At 38.1% G+C, this 15,783-nt stretch overlaps 1 protein-coding gene across 50 annotated transcripts in view; it reads right to left on the minus strand.

The window, feature by feature from the left end:
- TENM3 (teneurin transmembrane protein 3) overlaps positions 1 to 15,783 on the minus strand; it is a 1,240,854-nt gene that overhangs the window by 152,709 nt on the left and 1,072,362 nt on the right. For 34 of the 50 annotated variants that reach the window (XM_083755214.1, XM_083755180.1, XM_083755191.1 and 31 more), the window contains one exon: positions 12,480 to 12,689. The exons of the other annotated variants lie outside the window; for them this stretch is intronic. In XM_083755214.1, the coding sequence (XP_083611340.1) occupies positions 12,480 to 12,689 (210 nt within the window). The remainder of the gene's footprint in view (positions 1 to 12,479; positions 12,690 to 15,783) is intronic. 50 annotated transcript variants of the gene reach the window in all.

The following is a 15,783-nucleotide window of genomic DNA, read 5'->3' on the forward strand; positions in this document are numbered from 1 at the left end:
GGCACTATGTGTGCATGGTAGCGTGTCTTTCAGATGCGCATTAATCGGTCATTGCCTGTACAGTCGTACTTTGGAAGTTCAACAGAATCCATTCTGTAAGTCCATTCAACTTCCAAAACATTCAGAAACCAAAACACTGCTTCTGATTGGCTGCAGGAAGCTCCTGCAGCCAATTGGAAGCTGTGGAAGCCCCGTCAGACGTTTGGCTTCCAAAAATAGTTCGCAAACTGGAACAGTCACTTCTGAGTTTGTGGCGTTTGGGACACAAAACGTTCGAGAACTAAGCTGTTTGAAAACCAAGGTATGACTGAACTGTTAAAATTAACTCTTCACAATATAGAAGGCACAGCGGGTTAGAATAGGGAAGAACAAACTTTTATGGTTAAAACGAATTACATATTACTAATGTCCATTGAAGAAGACTTGAAACTAATTGTAAGATGCATTGTTTTGTGAATTATCTAAGGAGAATAGCCACAATCTAAAACATCACTAATAAGACTCTCCTACAAAACCGTAGTCATGAAGAGAAAGTCTCTTCAGTATAGCAGTGCAGCAAAGAGATTTCAAAGCTAATATAATTTTTTGCATTTCTATCCTGCCCCATTTCATAGGATCAGTGTAGGTCATAACCTCATTCTAATATTACTGAAATGCATCCTGAGGTAATATTTCATTTTAAGGAATTAAAAATGTAAGATTCTTGAATTTTACTTTTTGGCTATATACAGTAATTATAAACCTCTGAGAGGCCATAGCTAAGCCAGTGGCAAAATAATTTATGTTTTTTTGATTGAGACAGCATTTCTCAAAGGACTACAAATGATTTACAACAGAGCAGTCCCACAGAGAACATTTTTACTCCAGTACATATAGTTTAGGGATTGCAGCTAACACTATAGACTTGGAGCATTCTATATTTATCAACCAGAATTTTCTACTCAAAGGATACATAGCAGCTTTAAGAAACACCTTTTGGATTTGTCGTTTTTATCACCTCCATCTAGAGTGCCTGCTGACAGATCAGCAGCATGTCAGAAATGGGCGAAGAACATGAAGACATGAAGTGTAAATTTCATGAAGTCTGTTGCTCCTACTATGCCATATATTTTTGGCCAGTAAGACAATATAAGTACTTGGTTTCAACACCCCATGTTGTGCATCTCATCTCAGTAGCAATTACAGCAAGAGTCCAGCTGTAAAAACCTGATGGAGATGCTGTGCAGATTCAAAGAATCAAAAGCACAATTCATTAGAAGTGCTTCACTTGGTTTCTGAAGCATTTTCGCTACAGGCACACACTGGCAGAGGGGTTCAAGGTCATTCTTATTCTTGCCTTTTTCCTACTCAGCAGAGGGCAAGCTACTGGAAAGCAATGCAGAAATGGAAGATTACTACAGATACAACATACAATTGTTCATGAAAGAGTGTTGGGGGATGATGGAAAAAGCACAACACAAAAGAAAGAAAAAAGGAGACCTTGAGCTCATTTTTGAATTAAGCACTCTCTGTTACAAAATAAAAATCGGCTGTTTTAATACCATTTATAGCAAACCATACTGACAACTAAAATATTCATAAAAACACTGCAGTCACATTTTTTGTTCAATAATAACCAAATTATGCTACTTAATATTCAGACATCATAACAATAACCCTTGATAACACAAAAATCAAACGTGTTGACTGCACTTTTAAAGGATTCAAGAAACACATGCACAAAATGGGTTTTCACTGTTTCACTATAGGACTGCAGGCTGTGCCAGTGTAACAAGGCTGCTGTTAACAATTAGCAGTATTCTAGACATTTTAATCATGGCAAAGCTGATTATTCTTGGTAAGCCTTACTCTCTTTTTTTCTTCATGCAATCAAAAGCTCCAATTAGGTTTTTCACACCAAGTTTTCTTCCCTTAAAATATTGCCCTTCAGTATGTGGGTTATGACTTGAACTTAGCTGGGTTTCACCATCACAACAACTCTGCCTTTTGGGGGGAGAGGGAAAGGAGAATAAGAAAAAGGAGGGGGCCTATAACAATATATTAAAGATAACAATAATATCTCATATATCATTTTTATTATGTATTTTTGAGTTTTTAACATGCATTTTTATGTTGTGAATCACCCTGAGAACTACAGATAAACAGTGGTATACAAATGGAGAAAAATTATGTTAAGCCTGGGTAAGAAAAACCTGATATGTGACATGATAGAAATCTTCAAATATCTGAAGGGCTGTCACATGGAAGATAGAAGAAGCTTGTTTTCTGCTGTTCCAGAGGGTAGGACCCAACCCAATGAATTCAAATTACAAGTAAGGATATTCTGATTAAACATTATGAAGAATTTTCTGACTGTAAGAGCTGTTCAAAGGTGGAATGGACTCCTTCGGAGGGTGGTGTACTCTCTTTCATTGGAGGTTTCTAAATAGAGGCTGAATGGCCATTTGTCGGGGATTCTTTAGCTGTGACTAGATGAACCTTGGGCTTCCTTTCAACTCTGCAATTTTATGATTCTATGATTCAGTTGTAAGACTGGCTAAAATTTGTGGTTTTATATGGTGAACAAAGTAGAGGACATACAAAAAATATTAATTTTCAACTATTACACAAAACTTTATATCTATGTGTATGTAAATAATGACATGGTTCAAAAGTCTCTTGTGAAATATGCTATTTGGAACTCTTACTAACTTCTCATCTTCAAGTCAGAATATCTTAAGACTTCAAGGACAATCACCAGGGCACAAGCTTGGAGAGTGTGCATGGAGGTCCTGGGCTGCCCAGACAACAAGACCCCCCCCCCCCTGGCCTTACTGATGTAGTTCAAAGGAAAGCAAAACAATACATTCAGCACCAACCTGGCTACAGGAGGTGCCAGAAGTAGGCATACAAGATGCCATCCAACCACCTTTGGGACTCTACTCCGTATTTGTGTAGGATTTGCTCCTTAGCCTTTTGTACTCAATAAGGCAGTTGGTATGGATTTTTCCTCAGGGTTTACTCCTGAAAGCTTTCTCACGAATGAGTATAGCTGAAAGGGGGTGGAGGTTTAGGATCAGAGTATTCCTTCTCCTAGATGGGCTACCTTCCCAGATTGATGAGCCCCATCTGCCCCTCAATTCCCTCTATAGCACATGCTGAATCTGCCTTCTTGACCATTAGACTTGCTATTGGTATTATCCGCTCAATCAGGCAGAATCTGTCTTTGCATGCAGGAGACAGACAAATCCCTCACTCACCAAGGGTTTGATACACATCAGCTAACCTCACCTGTTTTAGCCAATCAGTCAAAGCAATTACCTGGGGTGTGGCCACTGCTGCATGCTGACAGCTTCTAGGAGATACAGATGAGAGTGGAGACCAGTGGTGGATGAACTACGGTACCCAGATAGAGCATGGTGTGACCCCCACCAAAGATATTTTCCCTCCCTTAACACCCCATACACCCCCTCAAGGCCAATATCTTCATAATTTATAAACATGTTTTTTTAAGGACATGTAACTACACTCCAAATGCAATTACCTAAATTTGTATCCTCTGTGTGTGCATTTAATTTTCATGAAATTGTATTATTTCTTATTTATTTCTTTATTTTAATATGCTTTTGATTAAATAAATAAAAAGAATTTTTTGTTTTAAAAACCCCAAAATGCCTCTTTGTATATGCCACCAGTGGATTAAAACTTTGATATCAAATTCAGGTTATGGTGGTATGCACTGATCCTAGCAGTACTCCTGTAAAGGTTAGAGATGGTTAAGGGCGACAGGCAGGATTCCTGATTTGAGAGGTGAGGGCTTGGGGTAAAGAATGGGGTAGAGAATGCACAATAGAGGAAGGATTAATTAACATATATACCAGTTCTAACAAAATAATACCCACCTGCTGGTAAATTTTGCAAAAGTTGGGAATGCTCCAGCCATCATTAAGCATTTAGTCCTCCTGATTTCAGTAGGAGAGATAGGCAAGTTCACTAACTGTTTGAAATCACTGAGTCTTAAGAGTGCTTAAGCTGGATTGTCCTATTTGCTTCTAACCGCTAATATTCTGTATTACGGTATTGCAAAACTGGAGAATCAATTTATGTCAAAGTCAAAATGGCTTAAGTGTTCTCGCAAGCAGGCTACCACTCAATTCACTATAATAAATTATCACATTTTCCTTTTCTTTTGGCTTAGAAAAGCTATTTCATACTTATGAATTCCAATGATCAAAATAATTCTGCCAATTACGGTGTTCCATTCTGCTATGCATAGTCAACTATGTAATGCAATAAACTATGCCTGAATGGTCTGTTTACCCCACAGCAAGTTACAAGGAAAACTCTTTCCCCTTAAAGGACTTGTCTCTTTGAAATGCACAAACTGGCAAGAAGCCAAGGGAAGCTGGTGCTTAAGAAACCAAGACTGAGCAGTGCCTGTGTGCATTTCAATCTCAGCCAACCGCAGTAAATGTTATTGGAGTTTTTGTGCTGTAAAATTGCTGCTTTCATGCCCATTGCATCTGACAATAGGAATCCTTGATCTAGCATGAGGGAAGGAGGTTGATGTGCCTTCTAGTCAAAATTCTGCATTCCTTAAAAACCAGGGATACTACTTCAGTGTGCTCTTAATGGGTTAGTGACAGCAAGATTCATGTCAATGGTGCATCCGGACAGAGAAAGATACTAAATGGAGAAGTCTTTTGTAAGAGATGGGGAAGAGCAGAAAATTTATTCTTTTAAAGTTACCCTGAAGCTTTAATGGGAGAAGGGAATACATACAAAGGCAAAGTCTGCTGAATGAATAGCTGAAATCCTTTGCAGCAACTTTAAAGCTTCTATTTCAATTTGCAAAGATTCTTGCTAGAATCTGGGTTCAGATTTAAAGTAATTTCTAATGATGCAGGGGCAGATGTACCTACAAAAGCAATGAAGTTTAAGTTTCAGGGGTCCCAATATTGGAAGGGCCCCAAAAGCGACACTTGTCCATCTTGCTTAAAATAAACAGGTCCAGTAGATTCACTCAACTCAAATAGATTAATTTTGGAGGGATATATTTCCACAACCCCAAAGTTTGAGAGTCAGTAGTGCATATGTTGCAAAGGCGGAGCGTTGTTGGCCGTTCTGCACTTAAATTCTTTCTATATATTGTCTCCGGAAAATGACATTGCAAAGTTCTCCAATTATGATACTGGATGTGAAACTAAAAATAATGAACTGGACGTGAAACTAGAAAAAAACAGAAAAGAACAACAGAATAATAGAATTGTAGAGTTGGAAGGGACTACAAGGGTCATCTAGTCCAACCCCAGTGACTTTGACAGGTGAGATAATTCAGGACAACAATTTAAATCAAAATCTGAGATGTAATAGGGTTGTGTTTTTAATGTGGTGATATGACATGGAACAATCTCATTGAATAAGATAACAGGGGTTACCCAGACCTCACTGCTGGTTGAGAAGGGTCCCCCATAACAGTTCAAGCTTCAGGGCTCCAAAAGCGTAGGTCTGCCCCTGATGATATGCAACAGGGATTTGAAAGCTTTCTGTCCTTCAGATGTTGCTGGACTCCCAACACCCATCAGCTCCAGCCAGCTTGGCCAGTGATCAGGCATGATGGGAGTTGTAGTGTAGCAATGTATGGAGGCCCACAGGTTCTTCACCCCTCATAAGCAACTATTTAAAAAATCATAGGTAAAAATATAAGATTTAAAAACTAGTTTCATTTTCAGTTTGGTGACCCTAACCAAATTTCACCACTGTCAACACATTCAGCAGGATTTTAATGTTATATTATTAATCTGGGAGAGGTATGACCTTAAACTAAGCAATCTTATTAATAATGCACAGTAAGCTGAAATGTTGCAAGCCTGCTGAAGTGGTTTGCTGTACATGTATTCTCAATGCTATTTAGTCCACTTTTCAATAAATACAATCACAGACAGAAATATATACAACAATGAATGGACAGAATTTAAGTACAGGTAGGACTTGAAGTAGAATGTTTAGGAGCTCCACAGAACTTATTCAGTGGAAAAAAGAAGTCAGCAAAGGCTGATAAAATTGCACATTCTTCCAAGAGGATTTCATCCAAAGACACATTTATATTCACTTTGACCACACCATGCATTATTTTATAAAACTCTCATTGCCCCCCACCCCTTTTCTAAACTTAAGAAATCCTAACTGGAATAGTAGTCTTTCCTTGCAGGAACCAGATTTGACAACAGATCTATATTTTTATACAGGAAGCTTCTATGGTCATATAGAGAGCAGAAGGTAAAGAATCCTATTTATGAAACAAAGTGAACACCCCTTCATATACCCCTATCATATCCCTCTTATTCTCCTTTAACTCTCTCTAACTTAAAAAAAACCCTCTCCCTAAACTAACAACAATAACAACAACTGTCGCAAGCGTTCCTCATAGGGAAACTGCTCCTTTCCCATGAAGGATGGACAACATGAATTACACATTTGCAAAGCAGAAAATGTATGGAATCCACTGTACAGGATGTGGTGATGAGTACTAGCTTAAATGTTGGCTGGCAGCACCAGGCAGCATGGCTGGGCAGCTGCTCCTGGCCTTCCTCCTTTTTCACCCACAATGCTACTTCTGGTTCCTCTGTTAGTGTCACCACATCCACTTTATGTTCATGTTATGTGTGGAAAGGTCCCACCCACTAGCCTCTACAGTAGTGGACTTTTACTGACCAGGAGGATTAGAGATAGGAGCTGGGGGGGCACCTATTGCAATGGGCATGATCTTATGGGCATGGTGCTGATGGAGAAATGAAGGCTGAAGCTTACCATGTTTAAGAAGAGAAGAAGAGTTTGGATTTGATATCCCGCTTTATCACTACCCGAAGGAGTCTCAAAGCGGCTAACAATCTCCTTCCCCTTCCTCCCCCACAACAAACATTCTGTGAGGTAGTGGGGCTGAGACTTCAAAGAAGTGTGACTAGCCCAAGGTCACCCAGCAGATGCATGTGGAGGAGAGGAGACGCGAACCCGGTTCACCAGATTACAAGACTACTGCTCTTAACCACTACACCACACTGGCTCTCTGCTTAATGCTTAATGGCTTTCAAAGTGGATAAACCAAATATATACAGCCTCCAGGTTTCAGTACCATTTGGGGTCAAAAGGTGGTATAAAATGTTTATAAAAAGAAATGAACAGGAACACTTATTTTTCATGCGTTGTTGACCAGAGTTAAACAAACATTAATCCGGACTTCCCCAGTTCCGATATAACGGGAATGCTTGTATTAATCTAAAATGGGGTCTTTGTGCCAAAAGCTTAAGAATGGCGGAAGCCTGGTCTCATTAACAGGCTTATGAAGCCTACAATGATTGTCCAAACCAGGCCAATGTGGGTGTGAGTGTTCTCTTAAAGCTGCGAAAGCCATAATCAGTAAAGGAATAATTGGTTTTGGCTTCTCTCTCAGGTAACATATATTTTTTAATTTTTTAAAAACAACAACTGGAAAGCAAATATAACCTACAGCTGTTTGTTATAACCAATTGCCCACCACTTTGTATAATTTGATTTTGGTAGGGATAGGTTGAGATGATGGGGAACTTTAATTTGCTCTTGGCAGAAGAACTGAATGCTTAATTAAACCGAACAACTGTACATTTTATTTCACATTAGAAGAGCAATGCTGACAGGTTTTTGGCAGGATGATTAAAAGAAATATATATATATGTATGCTAGATTCATCAAATCAAAGATCAGAATGAGATCAAAAATAATTTGGCTGGTACTCAGGAACATTTGTTGACTTTTAAAAGCCACTCCATTTTCCTTAAGCATGTTGAACAGAGAAATTAGTTGAACTGTACATAAAGGATATTGACCTCCTTCTTTATTGTCTGGTTTTGTATGAGGGGAGATTAAATGCCTTTATGGCTAGCTACTGAGAAATGCTTCAAGCATTCCTGTGCTAGTGCTGTGTATAAATCATAACAAATCAGTGGGCTTAGATGAATACAACATGCATTTTTGCAAAATGTACATGAACAAGCTTGCTTCATATTTACTGAGGGGTTTCCCCCCCTTCAAATTGTTGTGTTTGAATAAACATCTTTGTAGTGTATAAACAGTTTTACCAAGATGCCTGTTATTCTCATTCTAACTGTATTTACTTGAAAGTAAGTGCCATTATTCACAACTGAACTGTCATTAAAACAATTGTGCTTAGGACTACAGTCTAAATGTTATTTTGTCTACACTAAGGGATACAAGGCGGGGAGAGAAAAAAAACGGAAGGAAAATAATGTAAGAACATGGATAGATTTGCACAGAATGCCACGGTTATGGGATAAATGTTAAACCTCAGTAATTTTAATCCACAAAGCAGATAACCTTTGAATCTTCAAGTTCAGTTTCTGTTAGACTGAGTCTACATATGTTTGTTTCTTGATGATCTAACCAATTCATTAAAAAAGCAAAATATGTACTCTTGTTTAAGCAGACAAGAAACTAACAGTGAAAACATGTACACCTCTACTCAGAAGAAAGCCCCAATGAATTAAATGAGACATTTCCAGGTAAGTGTGTACAGGATTGAAAACTAAAAGAACAAGTCTCTTCTTTCTGTGAATTTATATAACCTTTACACCAGAGCATCTACGACAACCATCTCTTTCTAGTTGGTTTTTGATAAGCCTTACTCTGTAAGCTACAGAACTAGTCAACCGCCTCCATTGCATAGGAGATGCTTGAGACCTAAGTATTGCCTCTTCCTATGCAAGCTTGCTTGTTCTTCTAAGTCTCTGCAGACACCAGAAAGGTGACCCTGGAAAGAAACCTGCCAAATTTCAGACAATTCAGTCCAAAGACTTTAGTGCTAGGCATTATTTAAATTGTTTTTGCGTTGGGGAGAAGTAAAAGACATTCACTGAAATGTGAAAACACTTCCTCTGTGTACAAGCCTGATGAGCCAATCACAATGGAGCTCTCCTTCAGCTCTCCTCTATCTCCACCTACGGCAACAAGCTTGCAGACATTATTCCTGCTTTCAGCAGTTAAAAAACAAGGGAAAAGTCTGGGTTACTGAGGTGTCACAATGTGCTTCAAGAGCCCCCACTTTGATTCGCACCACCTTGTACAGATCCCACTTCAACTCTGACAAATAAACTCTGCTTCACCTTGGGATTCAGGACTGAGCTGAATGCAATGCACATCCCTAGTATACGGTATATTTTATATGCTTTATATATAATAAATGGAGAGTACATACTGCTGTATAAAATGATTTTATAAAACCGCCCAGATTGTCCAGTTCGCCACTATTACTGCTGGTTGCTGATGCATGCTAAATTTTTATTTATTATTGTTGTTTGATAGGTAAACATATATTTGCCTTTCCTAGCACAGCACTTTGTCTTATGAGGCACCTGGATTACTCAACTCTGCTGGTACGCTCCAAGTACAAAACATGCTAATGTTATTGGAGTCAAAGATTGTGTAATAACAAAAAAAATGTACGTAAATGTTATTTCAGGCGTGGTAAAAAAAAATACATATTCAAACAACTGAATTAGAGCACTGAAATAACACCACACATAAATGGCTCACTATCATATTATGAGCCAATTGTTCACTAAAATTATATATACCAATTTACACATCTGTCAACTAATGTTGCAGTAATAAAATATAGGTGCCCTTATACTAGAGAAACCAGGCCACCTTTTGCAACGATGCACTGATCAGAATTTTTTTCTTCTTGTTTTAAAATTTAGGAAGTGGTAGCACTTTTTTCATTTCCCTCAGGAAACACACTTGCACTGTAATATAATCCACTGGCAGGAAAGTTTTCGTACTATCCAGCCTACATTTTCTCTTCCTAAATTTTATTGCTCACAAATAAATTATATGCAATGCACAGGGATATATCTTCCATTCTTGATGTTCTGTTTCTTCCCTGTCCATTTTTAGCCAGTATGTGCAATATATATACAGCCTTTCAAAGATTTCCATGTGTATCAACCCCTTCATCTTCATGGTTAGTTTTTTTTTATACTTTATTGAAAACTTTTAAATTGATTTTTTTTATATCCCCTCTTCCTCTTAAAGGAATCTGGGGCAGCAAAAGTATCTAATAAAAATGCAATTAAAGATAAAATGAAAACATATTTTAAACATTTAAAAACTGTTAAAAACACTTAGAAATTGCTTTGTGGCTACATATTATATTTTGAATTACAAATCATTTCATTTGTATACTTTGAAATTTTTCTTTCTGTTTACTATTCTTACTCATTAAAACAATAAAAAAATCAAAAGCATAGAAATGATGAAGTGCAATAAAATATGCAACCATTTAAGGAAAAATGGCTGCTTTTTATACCATGATTCCCATTTTTACATACCATTGTAAGAGTCTGCTTGACAGCCACATGACATGGAAACCTTAGCCCTGTTGAGACATTCAGCCTTATCAGCCTTAAGGCTGAATACAGAGCCAAGACTGTACATGCCAGTCCAACGCTTCCTGCAAGTTAGGTGCACCCACTGCACCATCCAAATTGCACATGCCTCTCACTGATATCCGAAGGGGACACCTAAGTATATTCATCCTAACATGCTTAGAAGTTGCCTCATGATCAGGAACCTTGATAACACAACGAACTTGGGGACAGGAGGAGCACCTTCATCATTTCCCCAAAAAGGTTCTCCTTTTTTGTATGTTGGGAACATTTTCTCATAACACAGTATAATAGGATACCTAGGGCCTACTTCAAATTAGCTGCTTAAAAACTCACACCCATAATAAATATGGAAATGTGGGTGCTTAAACTCACTATTACCACACCTCTATTTGAAACCCTAGTGTGCAGTCACTAGTGTGGAGTACAGCATGCCAGAACATACACTGCTGTCCCACAAAAATATCATATTCCACCTGAATCAACTATTAGCCCTGCCAATGGCAGCAGGGAGGAGATGATTGTTGCTGTCATTAGAGATGGAAAGATATATAAAATATTTCTTTGAAGTTAATTTCCTATCTGAATATTAACTGATTTTTAGTTGGGTAGTTATGTAAATTTCAAGATATCAAAAAGGATGTGATTCTGTCACTAATATTGTACACACACAGTTTTCACACTCGAAAAATGCTCAAACTCACACTCTGCAAAGGTCAACTTGTACAATGTGCTCCTTAGCAAAAATAGGACCTGGGAATTATCAGCTGCCTACCAATCATGAGCCCTGTTTGTCCTTCTCTGTGCTTTACTTTTCCTGAAATGCCCCTAAACATATCAATGAGGCCTATCTCACTACCGGGCAATAATTATATTATCCTTATCCTTATTCTTATTAAAAACACAAACCCTCATAATTGCCAAGCAAGCATTTAACTGCTGCCAAGCAAATAAATTCATAATACAACAGCAAAAAAATGTGTGAAATATTTGGTCTTAGAAGGTTGGCTACATAAATAATTTATATATTTGCACAGTGAAGCAGCTATGTCAGGAGGCAGCTACTGGGCTGGGAAGCAATGGCAAGGTATTGGAGGTCAGCGGTGTATGCCAGGCAGCTTACCCTGCCACTCTGCGCTAACCCTATTGCCTTCATGTATTCATGGAGGATAGATATACATGGGTGGCGCTGTGGTCTAAACCACTAAGCCTCTTGGGCTTGTTGATCAGAAGATCAGCAGTTTGAATCCACTCAACAGGGTGAGCTCCCGCTGCTCTGTTCCAGCTCCTGCCAACCTAGCAGTTCAGAAGCATACCAGTCAGGGCAAGTAGATAAATAGGTACCACTATGGCAGAAAGGTAAACAGCGTTTCCATGTGCTCTGGCTTCCATCATGGTGTTCCATTGAGCCAGAAGCAGTTTAGTCATGCTGGGCACATGACCCAGAAAGCTGTCTGTGGACAAATGCTGGCTCCCTTGGCCTAAAGCAAGTTGAAGGCTGCACCCCATAGTTGCCATTGACTGGACTTAACTGTCCAGGGGTCCTTTACCTTTTACCATGGACGATGCTGTCCCACTGGCAGCACTGGGCTTTTGTAAGTGATACAAGAGAGAGGGTGCTTCTCTGTCAGCAAAATGTCTTGGGCTGGTGCTGGTTGTGTTCAAACATTACGGATTATCTGTGAGCTTACGAAGTCAATTTGGTACAGGCAACTAGAGTATATTTTTACAGCAAAGCTGAGCTAAATGGCATACAACTGGAAAAGAAACATCTACAAATCTAGGCAGGTATTGACTGCAATTATGTACAATTAAGAATTAATGTTTCCTATATAATGAAAACACTACTACATCAATTAAATTAGGACTTTTTCATTAAATATGTAAGTAAATAAACAACAAAAAGTGATTCTGTCTTCTTATTTTTGCTTGGTTTCAACAAAGTAAATCTACTTGTGCTTTCACATATGCACTTCGCTAATATTTCATTAGAATGAAGAAACAGGATGAAAAAAAAACAAAAAGTGCACTTAAACTATGGACAAGATGTACTGATCTTACCATGACCTGAGGCAAAAACTGAAACAGGACCGGTCTGTACTAGATAAGAGCTGGCAGTATAGTCCTCATCAGTGTCAGAGTCCTGAACTGGCTGGATAGCACTAGTACTTAGCAACCATCTTTGGTTGTCATGGAGATTAGGTGATGGAGGAGGGGAATGTAAATGTTCAATAACGGATTGACTAGATGAAGAGGATGGCATGGGAGGACCTAAGGAAAAAAATAAAAATATATATTTTTTTAAAAAATGGTTAGGGTTGTATGAGTGACAGATCAAAAAATACTGTTTACATCCTTCAAATTATATCTACTGTATTTATAAAAGTTTAATAAATCATGGTCAAACAAAATGATAGCACATAATGAAAATGTTCATTTGAAATTCATGATGCTATGGATAGCTTCTGGTATTGACATTGTATATATGATGCTTGTTTTCCTGAACAACTTAGTTTTTAGAACCTAGTTGTACAAAATAGCAGAACCGGATAATTTAATTATTCAGTTTCACTTTATTTTAATATTAATTTAGAGTTTTAAAACATCTCTGACTGCAAACTTTGACTCAATGGTTCTGCTCTGGTTTCAGAGACTAAGAATTTGCATAGCCCACTTGCTTTAATCTATTTCTTCTTTATTGTGTCTGTAGAACAGAACAGAGCACTTTGGAATCTGTAATCCTGTACAGGACAAACATCAGTATGTTTTACAAATAGACTGCAAGACAGGAAATGACAGGAAGTGAATATGGATTTTATACTAGCAATAGAATACTTTTTCTTTCCAATATAATACTTTTTGAATGGGGGGGCACCTATACATTTGACAAATCATTTTGCTCAGACTCTTATCTCCTGCATAGACAATGATATTTCCCCCCTTTAGGCATGAAGAGACTGGCCTAGATTTAAGAAACCTAGAGATCCATTTTCACAAAATTCCATGTTGCTAACATGCATGAATAATTTTTCAGATTTCATTGTATAGATAACAATTGATAACTATACACTGATCCAAGCTGAAATCCCACCTTACACATGGACTCATTGATCACATATTCAAATGTCTTACTTATCAAAGCATGTAATTACAGGTAGGTAGCCGTGTTGGTCTGCCGTAGTCAAAACCAAAGAAAAAAAATTCCTTCCAGTAGCACCTTAGAGGCCAACTAAGTTTGTTATTGGTATGAGCTTTCGTGTGCATGCACACTTCTTCAGTATCTGAATAACAAGCTTAGTTGGTCTCTAAGGTGCTACTGGAAGGATTTTTAAAATTTTGTTTTATCAAAGCATGGTTTAGTGTGACATGAATGAACCATAGCAAGCCTTGGGATCACATGCTTCCTGTCTCCTCCCCCCCCCCCCCCTGTGGCTGCAAGGAGTTTGGAGGCTTCTATTTTAAGTCACCCAGAGTGACATGTTATCTGGAACTATGATTAATATTAACTATGGCTAGTTCAAATAAGCCAACTAGACAAACCACAGTTTAAAGTTGTGTTTTATACTAATTAGAGCAACGTCAACCACAGTTTGTAAGTCCAGATGGCATGACAAATCATAGTTAACCAGAAGTGGAAATGAAAGCTTCCGATGTCCTCCTTGCAGATGTATGGAAAGAGGGGAGGAGTATGTGAAGTTTGATCATGTCCATTAGAAGATTTTGGAAGTGTCACTCTTGTATTCAATGTCCCATCTTATAAAATGGAACAGTGGCCATCTACCATATCATCTTAGCCTTAGGACATGACAGAAGTAAATCTAATTATGTGTGTATACGCAAACTATAAAGTTACACTTCAAAAAGTTCATAAAATGTTTTCTGTTAAAACAGGATCATATGCAGCTGAGCCAGAAAAAAAATGCATAGGTAATATATTATACCATAAAATGGCCAGATTTCAGGCATTCTCTTCTCTCTATAACACAATGGCTATGTAATAAGTGACTTTTAATTATGAATCCATTTTATATTATAGACCCCCTGTATGCTATCCAACCTGCATAACTTGGCACTGGCATTTATCTCTCTGCTGGATACTAGAGCCTTTTGCAGTCAACCTGTGGTGACAGTTATCTCTTAATTAAAACCCTACATGCAAATAGCATTACTGAAAAGTGCTGTAGCAGAGCGCACACAAAGCACTATTATTTGTAACGGCACAGGCCTTGTTATCTTCAGTTTTAATACTGGGCACTAGTGTACTTAGTGTGAAGTTCTCCCTCTGGGAAATATGCTTAACAAATTCTTATTACTTAAGATAGTAATAGATATTTCCATAGTCGTGACACATTAGTTTTTTAAAAAAAATTTTTTTTTACAATGCTCCTTCTTTAAAAGCAATTTTTATGCAACGTCTCTTTTTTTAAAAAAAACACTTAGACAACAAAAACCAACAACGTAGTGGATGATGACCCATTTACCCTTGCATCAAGAAGTATGCTTTTGAGTTTCAGACTCCTCCGAATTCTAATGAACTGTCAGCTATATCTCAAGATACAAATCTGAGAAGAAATGATATACTCCCTTAAATGGAGCATTCAAAGGTGTCATTTATAAACAAAAAGGGTGATTACTTAGGTGTTCATTTGAACTCAATAGTAATTCTTACAGAGCAGAAGCAGCTGAAGTTCATAAAACACGAGCTGGGGTTCTACCATTGTCACATCTTTTCCTTCAAAACACCCCCCAATCATTTCTCTATGCTTATTATGCTCCCCTACCCTGGGGAATTCCCACACAAAGCCTTTGCTTCTTCTTCATCATCACAAGCTTCCAGCACAGTTCACTTACTGCTTCTTTCCTAGACTCAGTTTACCATCACAACAGAACCCGCCCTTCACATCATTGTTTATATTTTGCTGCTTATTCATCCTCTTCTTGGGTTTCCTTGATTCTACTTCATGTCTGGAAGCAGGGCTTGGTACAGAACATGCCTCTGTTGTTATCGCAGCATATATGCTCAGAATGTGAACTGAAATTGCCCGATATTTCTATGTGGCCACCAGATGTCTACTCCCTTTTGAAAAGAACAAGAACATTTTGCTTAGAGGTGTCATAAAAGCGACACTCTTCAAAGCATCTACCCAAAGCAGGAGTAGATGCTGGCTTATTAGACTGAAAGGCGCGCTCTCTCACCAGGTTCAGGCAACCCCCAGCCTGCCCATTTCCTTCCTGCCAGACTCCTTACTTACCACCAGTCCAGAGGTTGGCACTGGCTATTGGCGCTCTCCTTAGCAGGCAATTCTTCCCTATAAAGAGTTAGAGGCATATCTTTATATCTTATATCTTATAAAGATATAAGATG

This window comes from Podarcis gaigeae, assembly GCF_964106915.1.
Source record: "Podarcis gaigeae genome assembly, chromosome: 9".
Taxonomy (NCBI): Eukaryota; Metazoa; Chordata; class Lepidosauria; order Squamata; family Lacertidae; genus Podarcis; species Podarcis gaigeae.